This window comes from Erinaceus europaeus, chromosome 14, assembly GCF_950295315.1.
Source record: "Erinaceus europaeus chromosome 14, mEriEur2.1, whole genome shotgun sequence".
Lineage (NCBI taxonomy): Eukaryota > Metazoa > Chordata > Mammalia > Eulipotyphla > Erinaceidae > Erinaceus > Erinaceus europaeus.
The window spans coordinates 24,278,635-24,298,922 of NC_080175.1; the positions used below are offsets into that span (position 1 = coordinate 24,278,635).

Genomic DNA, 20,288 nt, shown 5'->3' on the forward strand with positions numbered 1-20,288 from the left:
GTCAGTAGACCCTTTGGCTGCAACTGTTTAGTAGGGGAAAAGGCTCCCCTTCCTATTGCCATCTTTACCTGGCCACCCCTAGCCTGGCCCAAGAGAGTTCACATAATTTCTGCTCTAGATGTTACACTACAAGATGAAAATAAAAATCCCTGTGAACTTTATTTATTTATTTATTTATTTATTTATTTTTTGTTTGTTGTGTAATTATTATTATTGTTATAGATGTCATCTTTGTTGGATAGGACAGAGAGAAATGGAGAGAGGAGGGGAAGACAGAGAGGGGGAGAGAAAGACAGACACCTGCAGACCTGTTTCACCGCCTGTGAAGCGACTCCCCCTGCAGGTGGGGAGCTGGGGGCTGGAACCGGATCCTTATTCAGGTCCTTGCGCTTTGCGCCACGTGTGCTTAACCCGCTGCGCTACTGCCCGACTCCCCTTTATTTATTTTTTTTAGAGATTTTATTTATTTATGAGAAAGACAGGAGGAAAGAGAAAGAACCAGACATCACTCTGGCACATGTGCTGCCGGGACTGAACTCTTGACCTCATGCTTGAGAGTCCAAAGCTTTATCACTGCACCACCTCCCGGACCATGTGAACTTAATTTATAACTGCACACTGTCCTTTTATGATGTGTGACTTAAAATCTGCTATTGGTCTTTTGTGTGTGTGGAGGAGGGGGTTTCATCTCTCATGAACTATAATATTTGCCCACCCTGTCTACCTACTTATATTCAGTGATTTCATAAAAAGACTTTCTTTTTACAAAGCAGATCTTGCAGGCAGGGGTAGACAGCATAATGGTTATGCAAAGAGACTCTCATGCCTGAGGCTTCAAACCCCCAGGTTCAGTCCCCCTGCACCACCATAAGCCAGAGCTGAGCAGTGCTTTGGTAAAAACAAATAAGCAAATAAACAAAGAAATCAAAACAAAAAAGCAGATCTTGGGCTGAATTTGGTATATCTTACCAAAGTAAAGGACTCTGGTGCAGAGGGGAGTGTTCAGGTCCTGGAACAGGTTAGTGGAGGAGGAAGGATCTAGGTGGGAAGAAGGTTAGAGTGTTATGTAGAAAACTGAGAAATGATATACATGTACCAACTACCGTATTTTACTGTCGACTAAACCATTAATCCAGGCAATAAAGAAAAGAAAAAAAAAATCTGTTTACCCCATAAAAAAGACTTTGTTTTGCTAATCTGATTATTCTACATCTCAATCTATTTATCATATCTCTTTTTCTACAGAGAGATACAACTACCTGTAGAAGATGGAACATTCCTTAATGATACAGATTCAATCTTCCCCCAGTCGTTGCCCAAAGATCTGATCTATGGACCTGTACTTCCACTGTCAACCATTGCTGGGCTAGTAGACGTAGAGGCAGAGAATTTCAGGGTAATTACTGGGATCTCTTACTGTTTGCTCATTTGATTCTTGCAGCCATCACATGAGACACATAGACTAGAGAGGATCATCTTGGCTTTTAATGCAGATTGGCCCTGGACACCATGAAAGCTGCACTCTGGAGTCTTCAGTTTGTATGACTGAGAAAACAGTGACAATAATAACAGACAGGGAGCCTGGATGTGACTTCAGTTTTGAGGATATTAGATGTGGAGTTCTGAGAAGGCACCCAGGTAGAACCACTTGGTGAATGTTGACCAAGTGGATCTGGTGTCCACTCTGAAGGCAGTGAGTGATACCACTGGGGTGGTGGCTCAGTGGTGGAGCTCAGGTATATAAGTATATGTGAGGTCCCAAAGTTGTGCCCAGTACTGCCTATGCCACAATGATGCTCTGGGCTTCCCCCTGCCCCCCACCTCTCTCATAAATAACTAGATGTTAAAAATAATAAAAGGCAGGGATAAAACACAGGCATCAGTGTCGTTCCTATAGAGAGAATAATGGAAACACTGGGAGGAGAGAATGATGTAAAGGAGAAAACAAGACCATGGAAAACAATGGAGGAAAAAGTGGGAAAGGATTTTGCCAATAGCCAGACACATATATTCAACAGATATGAATAGATACTGAGCTTCTTCTATGTAGCCAGCACTGTTCTAGGTAGTGAGACCTGATGGTGACCACTCAGGCATAGTCCCTGTCCCTTGGATCTTACATTCTATCAGGGATCTGACAGAGAAACAAACAGCAGCAAAAGCAGTCACTGGAAAATTGATGAGTATCACAACAGAATATTTTGGGGTTATGGAAGGCACAGAAGATACTAACATGCTGGCCAAGGAAGGTGGCTGATTTTTGAAGGACAACGAGGGATTTTCTCATGCTACAAGCAAGTGAAAAGTGTTTACACAGAGACAACTACATTGTAAAGGCCCTGGGGTAGAGGCAGGAGTTCTCTGTATGTCTGAGGAGCTGGAAAGGTACTTGTGTGGCTGGAGCATGGTGAAGAGGGGACGTGAGGTACAGGTGATGTTCAAGGAGGAGGCAGGAAGATGGGATTAGCCAAAGTAGGCCCATTGAGTGAAGATAAGGAGCTTGAGTCTACCTGTTGAATCTCCATTGTGTTCGTTACTTAAAGACCCCAGTCAGTGGTAAAGCAGACAGAGCCTCCCAAATGTGTTTGATCACAGTAGAGAATTAAGCTATAGATGTTAAATACAATGCAATGTGCTAATCCATTGATTTCAAAAATCTCTTGCATGCAAGAGAAAAGATTGTACTTCTGAAGGTTAACAATTATTCACTTTCTTAAATTACAGAAACTGACTGACCAAATCCTTTTAATGCCACAAATCTTGGCCTTGGCAATAAAACCACACTTGGCCACAGTGGGGCAGCAAAGTGAAAACAAATACACGAGCCATCAAGACTTAAAAAACATGTCTGTTTATTTATTTATTTTTTAAATTGCCACCAGGCTTATCATTGGGGCTCGATGCCAGCACTATAAATCCACTGCTACTAGCAGCCATTATTTTCTTTCTATTTTATTTGACATGACAGAGAGAAATTAAGAAGAGGTCAGGGGAGCTCGAGAGGGATAGACACTTGCAGACCTGCTTTACCTCTGGTGATGCATTTTTCCTGTTGGTGGGGGTCAGGGGCTTGAACCCTGGTCCTTGCACATGGTGTGATATGTGTGCTTAACCAGGTACACCACCACCTGGCACTGAAAAATATTTCTATATTTTAAAATATTAGTATCCAAGGCCCCTGTTTTTTCAACTATTTCAAATCTTTTTTATTCTGCAGTAAATTTCTGTAGGAGTCATCTTTTACATTTTATGTTAACACAATAAATTTTACATATACCATTCTAAATTCAAGTTTTCATCTCTTACAATCTGAGCAGTGCTATGAAATATTTTAAATAGTCTACCTTTCTTTTTCTTTTTCTTTTTTACCATCAGGGTTATCACTGGGGCTCAGTGCCCGAACAATGAATCCATGGCTCCTGGTGGCCATTTTTTTTGTCACTTTTTTTCAAATATCTTAATTATTTCACTTCCTTTGAATTTATTATCATTTCTGTGTGTGTGACATGGATAATACTGAAAAAATAAATTAGAAGTGGCCTGGGTACCAATGGCAAATAAATTAGTAAGGATTATATAAGGTGTCTTGAAATTTGACCAACTGTGAACTTTAAAAAACTTACAAACGTTAAATATGACCATTATCTCTTCTATTGACCACAAGAAACACACAGTGCAAGCCTTAAAAAAAAAAGGCTGTGTCACTTTATATATCTAGGGCATTAGAAACAGCATGCTTTAGTAGGTTAGAGTAAAGCAAAGGCAGATGCTTTCAGAAAAGAAAATGGACCCAAGATCATGAAGTAAATCTCAGGTGTCTATTTTCTTTTCCCAAATATTTTTATTTATTTTTTTTTCTTCCACAAAGGTCATTGCTGGTGCTTGGTTCTGACACTACAAATCCACCAATCCTAGAGGTTATTTTTATTTTATTTCAGTTATTATTTTTACCAGAGCACTCTTCAGTCTGATTTATTATGGTAGTTGATAGTGCAGAGGATTGAACCTGGGACTTCAGAGCCTCAGGCATGAATACCAATGTCAAATAAATCATTTGCATAATCATTATGCTCTTCCCCCCCCCCATTCTGTTTTTTAATTGGATAGGACAGAGAGAAATTGAGAAGAGGGAGACAGAGACACCTGCTGACCTACTTCACTACTCGTGAAGTGCTCCCCCCACAGATGGGGAGCAGAGGCTCAAATCCAGGTCCTGGTGCATGGTAATGCATGTGCTTAACCAGATGCACTGCTATATATATTTCCTTGTAACAAGTTGATAAGAGGGAATTTTTTTTAGAATTCTTTTTTTTAATTTTTTTATATTTATTTTCCCTTTTGTTGCCCTTATTTTTTTTTAATTGTTGTTGCAGTTATTATTGTTGCTGCTATTGATGTCATTGTTGTTGGATAGGGCAGAGAGAAATGGAGAGAGGCGGGGAAGACAGAGAGGGGGAGAGAAAGACAGACACCTGCAGACCTGCTTCACCGCCTGTGAAGCAACTCCCCTGCAGGTGGGGAGCTGAAGGGTCGAACTGGGATCCTTATGCTGATCCTTGAGCTTTATGCCATGTGCGCTTAACCTGCTGCGCTACCGCTCGACTCCCTAAAAGGGAATTTATTTAATAAATTCAGGTATTCCAAAACATAATCAGATGCTTATATCTTCTAAAACAATATTCATCTGAACAGAAAATTTTCATGTTTGATTTGCTAGTGATCAAAATGTTTGACTTATGATTCCAGAGAACTGATAATACAGTTAGTGTTGTCTACACATATTTTAAAACAGTAGTGGAACATCTTTAATAATTATTAGCATTCTATAACTGAAATTATTGTGTCTGATAGTATTATTCATAGAGTACTACATTTATTTTGAAATGATATAAAGCATATTTGTTGATGTAAGAACGTTATGTGAAGAAAAGCTGTTACATCTTAATGTAAATATATGTTAGTTTATATATCACATAATATTTAGTAGCATTCAAATTATATATGTATAATTTAAATAATCAGTTTAACTTACTGAAGTCAGAAAACTTCGAATTTTAATTCTTACTTTCTGTAGCACACACACAGAATCAATAGTGTTGTAAGAATTGGATTGTGTGTTTTAAAATTTGAACTGATTGCTCTACCAGATGAAAGTTTTTTGTAGTTGTGTATTTATGTGTGATTTGTAGCTCAGAGTTAGATGTCATAAAGATAGCTCTAGAAATTTATAGATAATGACTAAATACTAGTATGCAGTATAATAATTCTTTCCCCACGACTCAAATTTCATTAGATTTTTTTTTCCCCACTAGGGCTATCACTAGGGCTCAGTGTCTGCATGATGATTCTATCACTTCTGATGGCCAGTTCCCCCTCCCCTTTCTATTTAATTTGTTAGAGAGAAATTGATAGGGAAGGGGGACCTAGAGAGAAAAAGAGACACCTGCAGATCTTCCTTATCACCCATGAAGCTTTCCCCCTGCAGGTGATGAGTGGGGCTCTAGCCTGGGTTCTGTGCATGGTAATTTGTGGGTTCTACCAGGTGTGCCACCACCTGGTCCCCTCATTAGATATCTTAATAATGTCATCGATCTGTCCCCTTTATGGTCTTTGCCCACCCTTTCGGTGGTTTTGCCCCTGTTTTGACACAGTGAATAGTAAGACCATTACTTAAGTACTAATTTTCTAACAGTTCAGGCTTGTGAAGACAGGAAACAGATCAATATACAACAGAAGCCAACTTATCCTTAAGAATTAGCATAATGCTCCTATGTATGATATCTGCCTCAGATTTTAAAGTTCAACTGAGATTATAATTTTCTGTATGTATATTTCCTTCACTCCACTGAGGAGAATCAAATTATTTTCTCATCATTACTCCCATAACATTTCTGCTATAACCAACCATGTTTTTTGATTGTTGATAATATTCCTCCTGTCAATATGTGACTGCCCTGATTGAAAATAGGGAGCCTTTCAGTCTTGGCACAATACCTGGTTTCAACAAACCAATGTCTGGTGAAATATCATGTTGTTATTTAACTTAAGAGGGAATAGTGGGGGCTGCTGCGGTGTGTAAAATTATTCACAGTGGGGAGCTGGCAATGGATTTAAACAATACAGGGTTTATTAGGGTGAAACAGGTAAAAGGCAAAATAAACAATTATCATCAAGGGTTAAGAGTATGCTAGGTCCATAAAGTCTGAGTATAGTTATCAAAAGTTTAGCCCCATAAGGTAAACAATTACCAGCTCTGGTAAAGGTTGCTCATGGCTGTAGAAGGGTCTAAAAGTTTACCAGCTAGCAGGGTCACACATGTTCAGTTCCTAGGAGAAGTAGCCATGGCAGATACCTGGAGCACCTCTGTCAAGATGCTTCTGACCAGGAGAAGCAGCAGCCAGACAGAGAGTGACCTGCTCAAAGTCCCATGCTTTATACCTTCCCTTCTTTGTGTGTCCCACCTCAGGGTGACCTCATTCATATGCTAATAGTCCCAAACTTGTATTGGGATCATAACAATATCAGTTATGCAATGAATTTATATCAGTGGAGGATCATGTCAAATTAGTTAATTAAACAGCACCATACTTATTTTATCTTAGATCCACAAACTTTTCCTAAACTTAAAGACCAGTATATACTATTAAAATAATTCCATACTTGCTAGAATAAATATACTATATTTATTAGTATAAACAATTCTATACTATTGGAAAGGTGGCTTGCATATATTCTTATATTTGTAGGTTTGCAACAGTTCTCAACTATGAAACCATTTTTTTTGGTAATTTCTTCATTGGGGGATTAGTGTTTACATTTGACAGTAAGTACAAGAGTTTGTACATACATAACATTTCCCAGTTCTCCACATAACAATACAATCCCCACTAGGTCCTCTGTCATCCTTTTTGGACCTGTACTCTACCCTCTACCAACCCCAGAGTCTTTTACTTTGGTGCAATACACCAACTCCAGTTCAGGTTCTACTTGTGTTTTCTCTTCTGATCTTGATTTTTAACTTCTGCCTGAGAGTGAGATCATCCAATATTCATCCTTCTGTTTCTGACTTATTTCACTTAACATGGTTTCTTCAAGCTCCATCCAAGATGGGCTGAAAATGGTGAAGTCACCATTTTTCATAGCTGAGTAGTATTCCATTGTGTATATAGACCACAACTTGTTCACCACTCATCTGTTGTTGGACACCTGGGTTGCTTCCATGTTTTGGCTATGACAGTTGTGCTGCTGTGAACGTAGGTATACACGGATCTTTCTGGATGGGTGTGTTGGGTTCCTTAGGATATATCCCCAGGAGAGGAATTGTAGGATCATAGGGTAGGTCCATTTCTAGCCTTCTGAGAGTTCTCCAGACTGGTCTCCACAGAGGTTGGACCAATTTACATTTCCACCAACAGTGAAGGAAGGTTCCTTTGACCCCACAACCTCTCCAGCATTTGTTGCCGCTACCTTTTCTGACGAATGACATTCTCACAGGAGAATAGATCCTAAACATCTATACAAAGAACCCGAAAACACTTATCCAAGGGAACCTATGTACAATCCTGTCCATGGTGGTGCTATTTGTAACAGACAACATTTGGAAATAACCCAAGTGTCTAACAAGAGATAAGTGATTAAGAAAATGATGGCTTATATACACAATGGAGTACTAGTTGACTCTAAGAATGATGGCATCTTTTGTTACAACATAGATGGAATTGGAGGGAATTCTGTTGAGTGAAATAAGCCAGAAAGAGAAAGAAGAGTGTCATATGACCTAATTCATAAATGGGATCTAACAAAGAATGAAAGAACAATGCAGGGTGAAATCTAATGGACTCCAGCCTCTCTCAGCAAATTCAGGAAACCATAAGGGGGAAGAGAGGAGCACTAAGGAGCACTGGGGATTTAATTCCCTGTGGTAGAATAGAATGACAGTTTGGAGGAAGGTGAAGCATACTAACATAGAGTTTAGGGAAGTGTTTCTCTCTCTCTCTCTTTTTCTCTCTTTGTCTCTAGTCACTGGGGCTCAGGTACAGGCACTGTGAATACACTGCTCCTGGAAGCCATTTTTCCACCATCATTTTATACAATAGGACAGAGAGAAACTGAGAGAGATGGGGATATAGAGAGGGAGAGAGAAAGACACCTGTAGACCCCTTCACTGCTTGTGAAGCCACCCCCTACAGATGGGGAGTCAGAGGGCACAAACCCAGATCCATGCATTGGTCCTTGCACTTAGTACTATGCATTTAACCTGGAGTGCCACTGCCCGGCCCCCTAGAAATATACTCTCATACCAACAACAATTCTGTTAATCAACATTCTCTTAATAAAGTAATACTGGATTTGGAAAAAAAAGTCTTCTTCAAAATGGAGTGTTTTTGCTAGACAATAACTATTTTTGAAGACACCAGAATAATACACCAAGAAACAGTGTGTAAATTATGACTTAAAACTTTCACCAAAATCTGTGATACTAGAACTCTTAATAAATAAAAATGTGGGGGGGCGAGTAGTGATGTACCTGGTTGAACACACATGTTACAGTGTGCAAAGACCCAGGTTTGAATCCTCGGTACCCACCTGCAGGGGGAAAGCTTCATGAGTGGTGAAGCAGTGCTGCAGGTCACTCTCTGTCTCTCTTCCTCTCTATCCCCCCCTTCTCTTTCAATTTCTGGCTGTCTGTATCCAATAAATAAATAAATAAAGATAATAAATAAATAAATACAAAATGTAGAGGGGGAAATAGAACAGGGAAGGAGCTTACTTAGCTCATGGCAGATGGTGGAACCAGTGATTATATGTACGTTCATATTTACTTGGCTTTGGAAATTGTACTTAGTGCTTAAACCATGATTGTTGTATTAACACAAAGCTTTTAATATTTTTTGAAGCCTAAAGATGATGTATATCCTTTACTTCACCCTACTATGCACTGCTGGACCTCAACAGGTGACCTACTCATTGGCTGTGAAGAGGGTCATCTTTTAATGGTTAATGGAGAAAGCTTGAAAGTGAATATAATGACCAAGACAGAAGTTCGACCATTGGGTGAGATACCACTTTGCTGCATAGCACCGAAAATGTATCTATTAGCAATCTTTGTGACATTTTTTACTCCTCCACCTATGTTCTCTAGTTAGTCACCAGGTCCATGGATATTCCTTCAAGTTAGCACAGTATCTATGCTTTAGCCATTCTATTCTCTCTACATACTGCATATGAGCCTCAAAACAGTACCTGTAAGTAATTAAATTTTGTTCTTGTCACTGGAGCTTCATCTCTACAGACTAACTTTTTTTCAGCTAGAGAGGGAGAGGCAGAGGCAGAGGCAGGCGGAGCGGAGGGGAGAGATAGCATAAAGCAACTGCTAGTGCTGTGGGGACTAGGGGCTTCACTCTACGTAGCCTACATGGCAAAGTTGGCACTTTCCCAGGTAATCTACTTAGCCAACCCAGGAGTTACATTTTTTATCCTCATGATACATATGAAGAAACAGAAACATTTGAGGTTAAGAAACATGCCCCAATTCACATAACTAATAAACTGTGGCGCTAATACCTGAATCCAGACAACAGATTTCAAAAGTCCAAGGTCTCCCAAACCCATCAGGACCCGGAGAGAGAAGAGGAAAAAGGAAGGACATTCAGAAGTAGTAATCGGTGTACATGTGGCATGGAAAGAAGAGAAGACAGGATCATAGGGGAAAAAAAAAGTGGGGGTAAATTTATATAAATGTAGATAGTTCTAGAAATAATAGTCAAGACATACTGGTGACCTTAGGAGAACTATTGTAGATTCCAGTGGAGGGAATAGGGGCACAGAACTCTGGTGGTAGAATTACACCCCTGTTATCTTATAATTTTGTAAGTCAATATTAAATCACTAATAATTCTTTTTTCTTTATTGGGGTGTTAATGTTTCACATTTGATAGTAAACACAATAATTTGTACATGCATAACATTTCTTAGTTTTCCATATAACAATACAACCCCCACTAGGTCCTCTGTCATCCTTTTTGGTCCTGTACTCCCCTCCCCCACCCCACCCCAGAGTCTTTTACTTTGGTGCAATACACCAAAATTCTTTTTCAAAGTCCAAGTATCCTTTCCTGTACCAGTATTAAGCTAGTCATACCCTTTCTTGCCCCCCTTGTGCTCTCAATAACCTTCTCCACACTAACCTCTTTTTAACTATCATCTTGAAAATTAACTTTCTGTTAACTAGTTAGAATTTCTTTTTTTTAAAATATTTTTAAAATATTTATTTTTTTTCCTTTTTGTTGCCCTTGTTGTTTTAATTATTGTAGTTATTGTTGTTGATGATGTCATTGTTGTTGGATAGGACAGAGAGAAATGGAGAGAGGAGGGGAAGACAGAGAGGGGGAGAGAAAGACACCTGCAGACCTGCTTCACCACTTGTGAATCGACTCCCCTGCTGGTGGGGAGCCAGGGGCTCGAACTGGGATCCTTACGCTGGTCCTTGTGTTTTGCGCCACCTGCACTTAACCTGCTGAGTTACCCACCTGACTCCCACTAGTTAGAATTTCTAAGACTCTGATGTTTTCTCCTTAATTCTGATGTCTAATTCTGATTCTGTCAGCTATAACAGGGTTGGCCTTGGTTCATTCAATCATTCGGACTAAGTGGAGGCCTTTTGAGAAAGTAGCTTTACCAGGACAAGCCCCCACAACCTGTCCAGTACAGTCTCCATCTCAGTTTGTGTCATTTCACATCTGGATTTCTACAGCCACCTTAGTGTTCATTTCATTGACCTTAACTGATGGCTCACCTACACTATGTCATACTCATCCTTGCCAACTGTTATTCCTCCTTAAAGACTTTTTTTTTTTTTTTTTTTTTTTTTTTTTTTTTACCAGAGCACAGCTCAGCTCTGGCTAATGGCAGTGTGGGGGATTGAACCTGGGACTTGAGAGCCTCAGGCATGAAAGTCTTTTTGCATAACCATTATGCTATACCCCCACCCTAAAGACCATTTTTAATATATAACCCAATGACAGCTCTGCCTTGATTTTAAGCCTTCTCCAATCTGATACTATCTGCCCCATTTAGTATTATTTAGATTTAATACTTCACATCTAAGTGACCTGAGCTAGTCAGTTTTTTCTTCTCATCATTTCAAAGGCATTTCTCATTCCCTTGCCACTCTGTTTTCCAAATACCCTCAGTTTTAAGACTCAGATCAAATGTCACAAGTTTTTCCCAACTTCAGTGTCCCTTGTCTATTTTCTGACTCACACTTCACTATTAAAACTTAGGTCTTGGGAGTCGGGCTGTAGCGCAGCGGGTTAAGCGCAGGTGGCGCAAAGCACAAGGACCGGCATAAGGATCCCGGTTTGAACCCCGGCTCCCCACCTGCAGGGGAGTCGCTTCACAGGCGGTGAAGCAGGTGTGCAGGTGTCTGTCTTTCTCTCCTCCTCTCTGTCTTCCCCTCCTCTCTCCATTTCTCTCTGTCCTATCCAACGACAACAACAACAATAATAACTACAACAATAAAACAACAAGGGCAACAAAAGGGAATAAATAAATAAAATTTTTAAAAAATAATAAAAACTTAGGTCTATGGCCATACCACCCCAAACACACTGGATCTTGTCTGGTTTTGGAAGCTAAAACTTTGGCTATTCACCTTTTCCTATACCATTTCTCTATTCTCTTTCTCTCTCTCTATTCCTTTTTTAAAATTTTTATTTATTTATTATTGGATAGAGACAGAGAAATTGAGAGGGGATGGGGGAGGTAGAGAGGGAGAAAGACAGAGAGACACCTGCAGATCTATTTCACCACTTGTGCTTCCCCCTGCAGGTGGGGACCAGGGGCCTGAACCCAGGTCCTTGCTCACTGTGGTATGTGTGCCTAACCAGGTGCACCACCACCTGCCCGCCCCCCTCTCTTCTCTTTAACTCTACCTAATATCTCCGGGCCTGACCCACTCTAATCTCATATCCACAATGCCATTCCACAGCTCTCTATACACTGAATCTCTTTTCTGCCCTGCCTTTACAACTTTAACTCTTTCAACTTGAACTTATTAGACATTATCATCACTTTTGCTCTCTTTATAGATTCTGCCTGCTGGTGTTTATAGTTACCTAGTCCAGAATGATCTCTTCTTCCTTGTCTACCTACTGACCTCTTTGGAGGCTTTGCTCTCCTCACCCCAGTCATCAGGAAAATTTAGGGGCCCCAGTTCAGGATTCCATGAGACTGACTTCTTTGTGTAAGCCTCATCCTGTGTTGTTATAATGGCCCATGTGCATGTCTGCCATTTACAAAAGTCACCAACTCTTTGAAGTCAGGAATTTATATATATATATATATATATATAACCAAAGTACTGCTTAGCTCTGACTTATGGTCGTGCGGGGTATTGAACCTAGGACTATAGAGTCTCAAATATGGGAGTCTCTTTGCATAATCATTGTGCTATCTACCCCCATCCTCAGGAACTGTTCCTTACTCGTCTTTTGCTATCAAATTGTAATCCCAAAATGGCCATAGAGTATACAAGTACTCCTATATTTGTTGTTGTTTTTTAAATTTTTTAATATTTATTTATTTTCCCTTTTTGTTGCCCTTATTGTTTGTTGTTATAGTTATTGTTGTTATTGACATTGTCATTGTTAGATAGGACAGAGAGAAATGGAGAGAGGAGGGGAAGACAGAAGGGGGAGAGAAATATAGACACCTGCAGACCTGCTTCACCGCCTGTGAAGGGACTTCCCTGTAGGTGGGGAGCCGGAGGCTTGAACTGGGATCCTTACACCAGTCCTTGAGCTTTGTGCCACATGCACTTAACTCGCTGCACTACTACCCAACTCCTTAGTACTGCTATATTTGTAAAGAGAATTATAGAACAATATCTCTCGTGTTAAAACCTCTATCACGCTTGTGATATATTGTACACAATTTCAGACTTAATCATCAATAGCTTTACATTGATCACTATATCCTTTTTTGAATGCTAGCTAAAATAATTTTCATTGTATATTATAAATACTTTCAAAGAAATATTTATTTACTTCTATAAAAATGCAAGACACTAAAACAAAGCAAGATACTGGGCTGACAAAATAGCTCACATGGATAGGACTCCTGCTTTGCCATGTGTGCTACCAAATTTGAACTCAGTCACTACTGCATTGGAAGAAGCTTTGGTTTCCTCTCTTTCCCTTTCTTCTCTTTCTCTTTCTGAAAAATTCAGTGTGAAGCAGTGATTCCCCAGCAACGACAAAGACAATCAGTGGAAGACACTAAGCAAGGTGCCTCAGAGTGGATATAGGTGGCAGATATGTAGTCTCAAAATCTCTACCCTCGGAGGGATTTATATTTTATTGAAAATAATAAGAAAAGAAAAAATAATAATATCCAAGTAGATTAAGGTGATTTCACTAAGGAGAACTTCACATGTTGCTTTTGGAATGCAAGTGAGAGAAACAGCAAATTAAGGCATTTGAAAATGACAATTGAAATGGCCTTGAAGAATGAGTTCACAGGCAGAGATAAGGATAGGTGGGTATCTTAGCTATGGTATCTGCGTAGACAATTAGACATGGGGAAGGTAGCTGCAGTAACAGCAGGCATGACACAAGAAATGGACCAGTTTCTAGGGCATCAAGGAGGGGGGTACTTGGGAATAGACATGTGTACAACATCTGACCTTGAGTGGTCAGCTAAGGCTTAAGACGGAAACCAACTAATGGTGGGAATATGTCAAAAACTCCTTAATGAGGACAGACCCCACCTGGAATTGTATTTGGGAGATAAATTTAGCCAGTGTTCAAGGAAGGACAATCCTAGAAGTAGTTCTTCTTCTTCTTCTTCTTCCTCTTCTTCTTCTTCTTCTTCTTCTTCTTCTTCTTCTTCTTCTTCTCCTTCTCCTTCTCCTTCTCCTTCTCCTCCTCCTCCTCCTCCTCCTCCTCCTCCTCCTCCTTCTCCTCCTCCATCTTCTCCTCCTCCTTCTCTTCCTCCTCCTCCTCCTTCTTATTTTATTGTCACCAGGGTTACTGCTGGGGCTCTGTGTTGGCATTATGAATCCACTGCTCACAGTGGCCATTCCCACCCCCCCCCCAACACAATCTATTTTATTGGACAGGCCAGAAAGAAATTAAGAAGTGAGGGAGAGATAGAAAGATAAACACCTGTAGACCTACTTCACCACTTGTGAAGTATCCACATTGCTGGTGGGGAGTGGGGACTCGAACCTGAGTCCTGCACACGGTAATGTGTGAGCTTAACCAAGCGTGACACCTCCCAGTCCCTAGGTGTGCCTTCTATAAGCAGTGGGTACATATCAGCAGACACCATGTCAAGAGCCATAAGAACTTGGACTTTAATGGCAGCTGAATTGGGGAAAAGGGAGCAGCTGTCAGGTGGATAGTCTTTACAGGAAAAGATGCATGTGGCTAACTGCCAAATATGTAGTGAGCAAATAGACTTGATGATATCATCTGAGGCAGTGATTTTTCTTCTTCTTTTATTTCTTTATTGGGGAATCAATGTTTTACATCCTACAGTAAATACAATCGTTAGTACATGCATAACATTCCCCAGTTTTTGAGGCATTAATATTATAGTTCTCATAGTTATTTATAAAACGCCATGTGCTTTTGTCATTTTCCCCCAAGGACAACACTTTATAAACAACAAATGTTCTTCTAGAACATTTCCTCCTCCTCCTCCTCTTCTTCTTCTTCTTCCTCTTCTTTTTCTCCTCCTCCTCCTCCTCCTTCTTTTTGTCTACTGTTCATTGTTTATTGAGGTATACATTTACTTACTATAAAATGTACAAATCTGAAGTATGGAACTTGGTAATAATAAAGTTTGAGTTTCTCCCCCTAGACTTTTAAAATCTGGAAATGCATTTCCACAATAAGGAAAATTTATTTACTGTACAATTTTACTTGTTGGTTACAAAATTTGATGTGCCGAATCTAAGAGAAAATTCAAATAATTGACATCAGCAGTCATTGCTAAGCAGTTTTTATTATTCATTATTTGAGAGGCATTGTAACACATAATTCTGATAGGAAGTTGATTTTTGGAAAACACCACTAGAAAGAAATGAGTAGTCTGAGGAAAACAGACGAGGTTCATTACTTTCCATTGTATTTTTAATTATGTATCACCTGTTTTACATTATTCATCTTTTCCAGAAGATAAACGAAGTTCTGTCATCCCACTCACCATGGCTTATCAGAAAGGAGGCGTGCTTACTTCTGGAGATGTAATGTATTTTCTCAAAATTAGGCTTTCTAGAAAACATACAAATTCCATATGCTACTATTTGCTATTATCTATAATTTGAAATGTAGATTCTATCAGATTATTAATTGAAATCATTTCATTTTTGTATGCTAGCATAAGCCTTTTTTGTTAGGAAGAATTTCAAGTGTATGTTAAAGTATGTATATGCATGTGTATACATATATAGTATTTGTATATCAAGTCCATATGAAACTATATAAAGAACAGAGTAATCAGTTACCATACATAAGCCATCTATCTTGTTGGAAAGAAGGAAAAGTAGAATTAAAAAATTCATACACACCCCTTCAAAAACACACCTAATATGTATCACCCAATTCACGCCTACTTGTATACTTAATATATTAGCTTTTCAGACACAAAGTAGATTTCAAACTCCAAGTCTCTGTACTCATCTTAGAGTACATAGCCTCAGTAAGCTTGAAATGGGATCAGACCATGTTAGTCTTCCATGCTGCATGATCAGAACTAAGATTTTAGTCAATTTACACTGAAACCTCAGATCTACTGGTAATTCTACCAAGAGCACTGTCAACTTTGTCTTTTTTTTTCATGCCACTGTCACACTGCGAAGAGCCTGAAGAAAGGCAGGCAATGACAATAGGCTGTAGACAATCGACAATAAGATGGAGCTCTACCAAAGAGAACCAGCCTGCTCGTCCACCCACACTCAACTCTTTATTTTCTCAGCATCAAACTGTTCCAATTTGTAATTTAAATTTGTGTCTTCTCATGGTTGTTGTTTTCTTTAAGACCACACTTAGTGTTTGCTTCAACCTTTTGGAAGATTTGTTGGTGTGTCTGCTCTGATGATGGCTGGGAATGATGATGGGCTTAGAGACAGCACTTTGCTCAATATTCCCTCTCCCCATCCCAGGTTCCTGACATCTGAACTCAACTATCTCACAACTGTATACTCTGAGTTATAGATGGAGATAACTTATAGATGATCAATGTGCGTTCACAAAGCCTCTTACTGTTATTAAAAAAAAGTTCAAAGTTCTCAAGAATAGTTTCATTAACTTAAAACTTTTTACAACTAGTCAACTATCTGTCAATTTTTTTTTATCTTTATTGATTATTGGATAGACAGCCAGAAATTGAGAGGGCAGGGGAAGATAAAGAGGAAGAGAGACAGAAATACTTGAAGCACTGCTTCACCACTTGGCAAAGCTTTCCCCCTGCAGGTGGGGACCAGGGGCTTGAACCCAGGTCCTTGCACATTGTAACGTGAGCTCAACCAGGTGCGCCACCACCCAGTCCCCCAGTACTGAATATGTAATTGATGTTTTTAGCTCTGTGTGAGGAATTGGAAAGGAGAATATATTTTCCCTATTTTTGAGTTCTTTACAGAGATGAGAAGTATACATAATAATAGTTTAAGAATAGACATTAAAGCTAATGTTCTCTGAATTAAGAAGTCTGCTATATACAAAACTGTCTCATTTGCCCACTTTCTGTATAGTGGAGAAGAAAGTAAGAAGAAAGAAGTTTTAATTAATTAATTAATTTTTTTACCAGAGCTCCACTCAGCTCTAACTTATGGCGGTGTGGGGGAATTAAATCTGTGATTTTGCAGCCTCAGGCCTGAGTCTCTCTCTTTTTTTCTCTCTCGTTTTTTTTAAACCTTTTTATTTTTATTTATTGGACAGCCATAAATAGTGAGGATAGGGGGAGATAGGGAGGGAGGGAGGGGAGAGAGAGGGAGAGAGAGAGAGGCCTACAGCACTTCTTCACACTCACAAAGTTTTCCCCTTGCAGGTAGGGGCTGGGGGCTCGAACCTGGGTCCTTGCATGTTGAAATATGTACACTCACCAGGTGCACCACCACATGGCCCCTGGAATGAGAGTCTCTGCATAACCATTATGCTATCTACCCTGGCTTCAAGAAGTTTTTTTTTTAATTTTGTTTATATTTATTTATTTTCCCTTTTGTTGCCCTTGTTTTCTATTGTTGTTGTAGTTATTATTGTTGTTATTGATGTCGTTGTTGTTGGATAGGACAGAGAGAAATGGAGAGAGGTGGGGAAGACAGAGAGGGGGAGAGAAAGACAGACACCTGCAGACCTGCTTTACCTCCTGTGAAGCAACTCCCCTGCAGGTGGGGAGCCGGGGGCTAGAATTGGGATCCTTACACTGGTCCTTGCACTTTGTGCCACATGCGCTTAACCTGCTGCACTACTGCCCAACTCTCGAAGTTCTTTTTTTTAAAAGAAGAAATAAGTAATTTAAATTATATGAAAAAAAATGTATCATAGAAAAGTTAAGATTAAAACTTAGCTAGAGCACAAGTTGCTAAACAAAAGTAAGTAGAGAAGAGCACTCTACACTATGTAAATAAAGATAATAATAGCAACAAAGAAAGAACACTAGATAGTGGTAAGTCTTAGCTGATCTGATGAGGAAAGTATACTGTGTTTGAATGAGACATTGTCTGCATTTATCTCCTTGTGTTTGGTCTCTAGGATGGCTTTCTGTATTCTCTTATTATTAAAGAATCAACTTACAGAGTAGAGGATTTTCTTGAGGTTGAAGAGCCTGTGGAACGCATGATATTTTCTCCCAGTTATAGTAAGTTGCTGATTCAAACAGAAAAGGTATGTTATAGATGGTGGTTTCTTGATATATATTTTTTTTCTTGGGAAAACCCCTCTTGGTTTATTTACATTTTCATTCCCTGGCTCTATTTGATACCTAATATTTAGGCCTTATTATTATCACCACTACATTACAGGAATGAAGGACAGTGTGTTGTTTAGTGAGTAATGTCTTAATATTCAGGACTTCTTAGCTAACTAGTGAAAAAACAGAGACTGGGTGGTGGCACACCTGGTAGAGCAAACATGTTACAATGCACAAGGACCCAGGTTCTAGCTTCTGGTCCCCATCTGTAATGGGGGAAGATTCATGAATAATGAAGCAGTGCTAAAGGTCCCTATCTATCTATCTATCTATCTATCTATCTATCTATCTATCTATCTATCTATCTAATCTATCTCTATAGATATCTATCTAGATATCTATCTCTATCTATATATCTATCTAGATATCTATCTCTATCTCCCCCTTCACTCTCAGTTTCTCTCTAAATAAGTAAAATAAAATATAAAAAATTTAAGAAAACAAATGAAAAATATGCCATCTAAAAGACCAAAGAACAAAGATAAGGAAAGAATATTAAAAGAATCTAGAGAAAAAGCGAAGAGTTACATATAAGGGAACTCCCATGTGACTCTCAGCTGATTTCTGAACAGAAATTCTAAAGCCTAGAAAGAACTGGTGGGACATATTCAAAGTTTTGAATGGAAAAGACCTCCACCCTCTGTCCAAACATGTTATCAGTCTAATTTGAGGGAATAATGAAAAATTTTCAGATAGTTTTCAGCAAGAGGAAAATCATTAGAACTAAATAAACCCTACAAGAATTACTAAAAGGATTTACGCAAAAGGAAAATGCTGAATGTATTCTCACATAAGGCGGAAATTTTTAAGAGACAAAGGAATAAGCAAAGTCAAATGAAGACCATCTTTTGCTCACTGACTGCAGACTGAGGTTATCATGGCTAGCTTCCTTGGGTGGAGAGGTTCTGATAAACTTTGGTGGAGGATATTGGTATGGGGGGGTATGGTAATACATTTTGAAGAGATGAGAAATTGTACTTAAAATTATTTATTCATGAGAGAGAGAGAGAGAGAGAGAGAGAGGACCAGAGAGCATTTGTGATGTCAGGGATCAAACTCAGAACCTCATGCACACATTCAAGTCTGGCATTCTACCCACTATCCCCGCTTCCAGGTTAAAGAAATTGAAGACCAAGGTTACCTCACAAGTAACATTATTATTTTTCAAAATAAAAGATAAATGGGAGGCCTAATAACAAAGGCTGTTTTTTTTTTAAAGAAAGAGTAAGGATGTTATCTCACTCCATAGGCACCTGTGAGTCGCTAGCCTTGCTTTCCTTTCTCCTCTTGGCTATCTTTCCTCTCTGCTGCCTTCCTTTACAAGAAGGCTCTCCCCTGATACCAGGAGGACCTCCTTAAGCTCCAATTTGTATATCTGATCTCTTGTAGATCCTGGTAGAAAAATGCCAGAAGTTAAAACACCTGCACTATAGCCATGTTTTAATTAATAAATGACAAACTATATATATACAGCACAGGAAATGATAGAAATAAAACATAGCAAGGAAAAATATAAATAGAATTTCAGAGAGAAAAATACACTAGCAAAGTAAAAATTAAGTGAATGTGTCTAACAGAAGGTTAGATAGAGCTGAGGCGGGCCAGGTGGTGGCTCACCTGGTTGAGTGCACATGTTGCAATGTGCAAAGGCCCAAGTTAGAGGCTCCAGTCCCCACCTGCGGTGAGGAGGCTTTGCGAGTGCTGAAGCAGTATTGCAGATGACTCTGTCTCTTTCCCTCTCTATTTTTCCCTTCCTGTTGATTTATGGCTCTCTCTACCCAATAAATCAATATAAATAATTATAAATAAATAAATATACAGCTGAGGAAGGAGTTAATGTGCTGGAAAATACATCAAAAGATATTATTGGAGGCCAGGCAGTGGTGCACCAGGTTAAGCACACATAGTACAAAGCACAAGAACTGACTCCTCACCTGCAGGGGGGTCGCTTCACAATTGGTGAAGCAGGTCTACAGGTGTCTAGCTTTGGTTGTTTTTCTCTCCTTCTCCTCTTTTTTCTTTCAAAAATTAATTAACTAATTAATCTTAAAATAAGAGAGCTAGTAAATTCCAAGTAATGTGAAATTGCTAAAAAAATATTTTAAAAACAAAATGCAAAACAGCTAAAAAATCAATAACAGATTGTTTCAAAGGAATTTCAACTTCATAGAAAGACTGTGCTCTGAGAATGAAGAGCAGTAAATATGTGTGGAAATGTAGGTGAACATTAAAAGAGTAAAAATATGAAGTTGTGTTTAAAATAACATTCAGTTAAGGCACAAGGCTGTGGCACAACCAGGAAAGTGCACAAGTTA

At 39.1% G+C, this 20,288-nt stretch overlaps 1 protein-coding gene across 1 annotated transcript in view; it reads left to right on the forward strand.

Annotated features, from left to right (window-relative positions):
* Positions 1-20,288, forward strand: part of CFAP43 (cilia and flagella associated protein 43) — a 114,242-nt gene that overhangs the window by 9,927 nt on the left and 84,027 nt on the right. The window contains exons 5-8 of the mRNA XM_060171372.1: positions 1,246-1,396; positions 8,898-9,054; positions 15,180-15,250; positions 17,757-17,888. Coding sequence (XP_060027355.1) covers positions 1,246-1,396; positions 8,898-9,054; positions 15,180-15,250; positions 17,757-17,888 — 511 coding nt within the window. The remainder of the gene's footprint in view (positions 1-1,245; positions 1,397-8,897; positions 9,055-15,179; positions 15,251-17,756; positions 17,889-20,288) is intronic.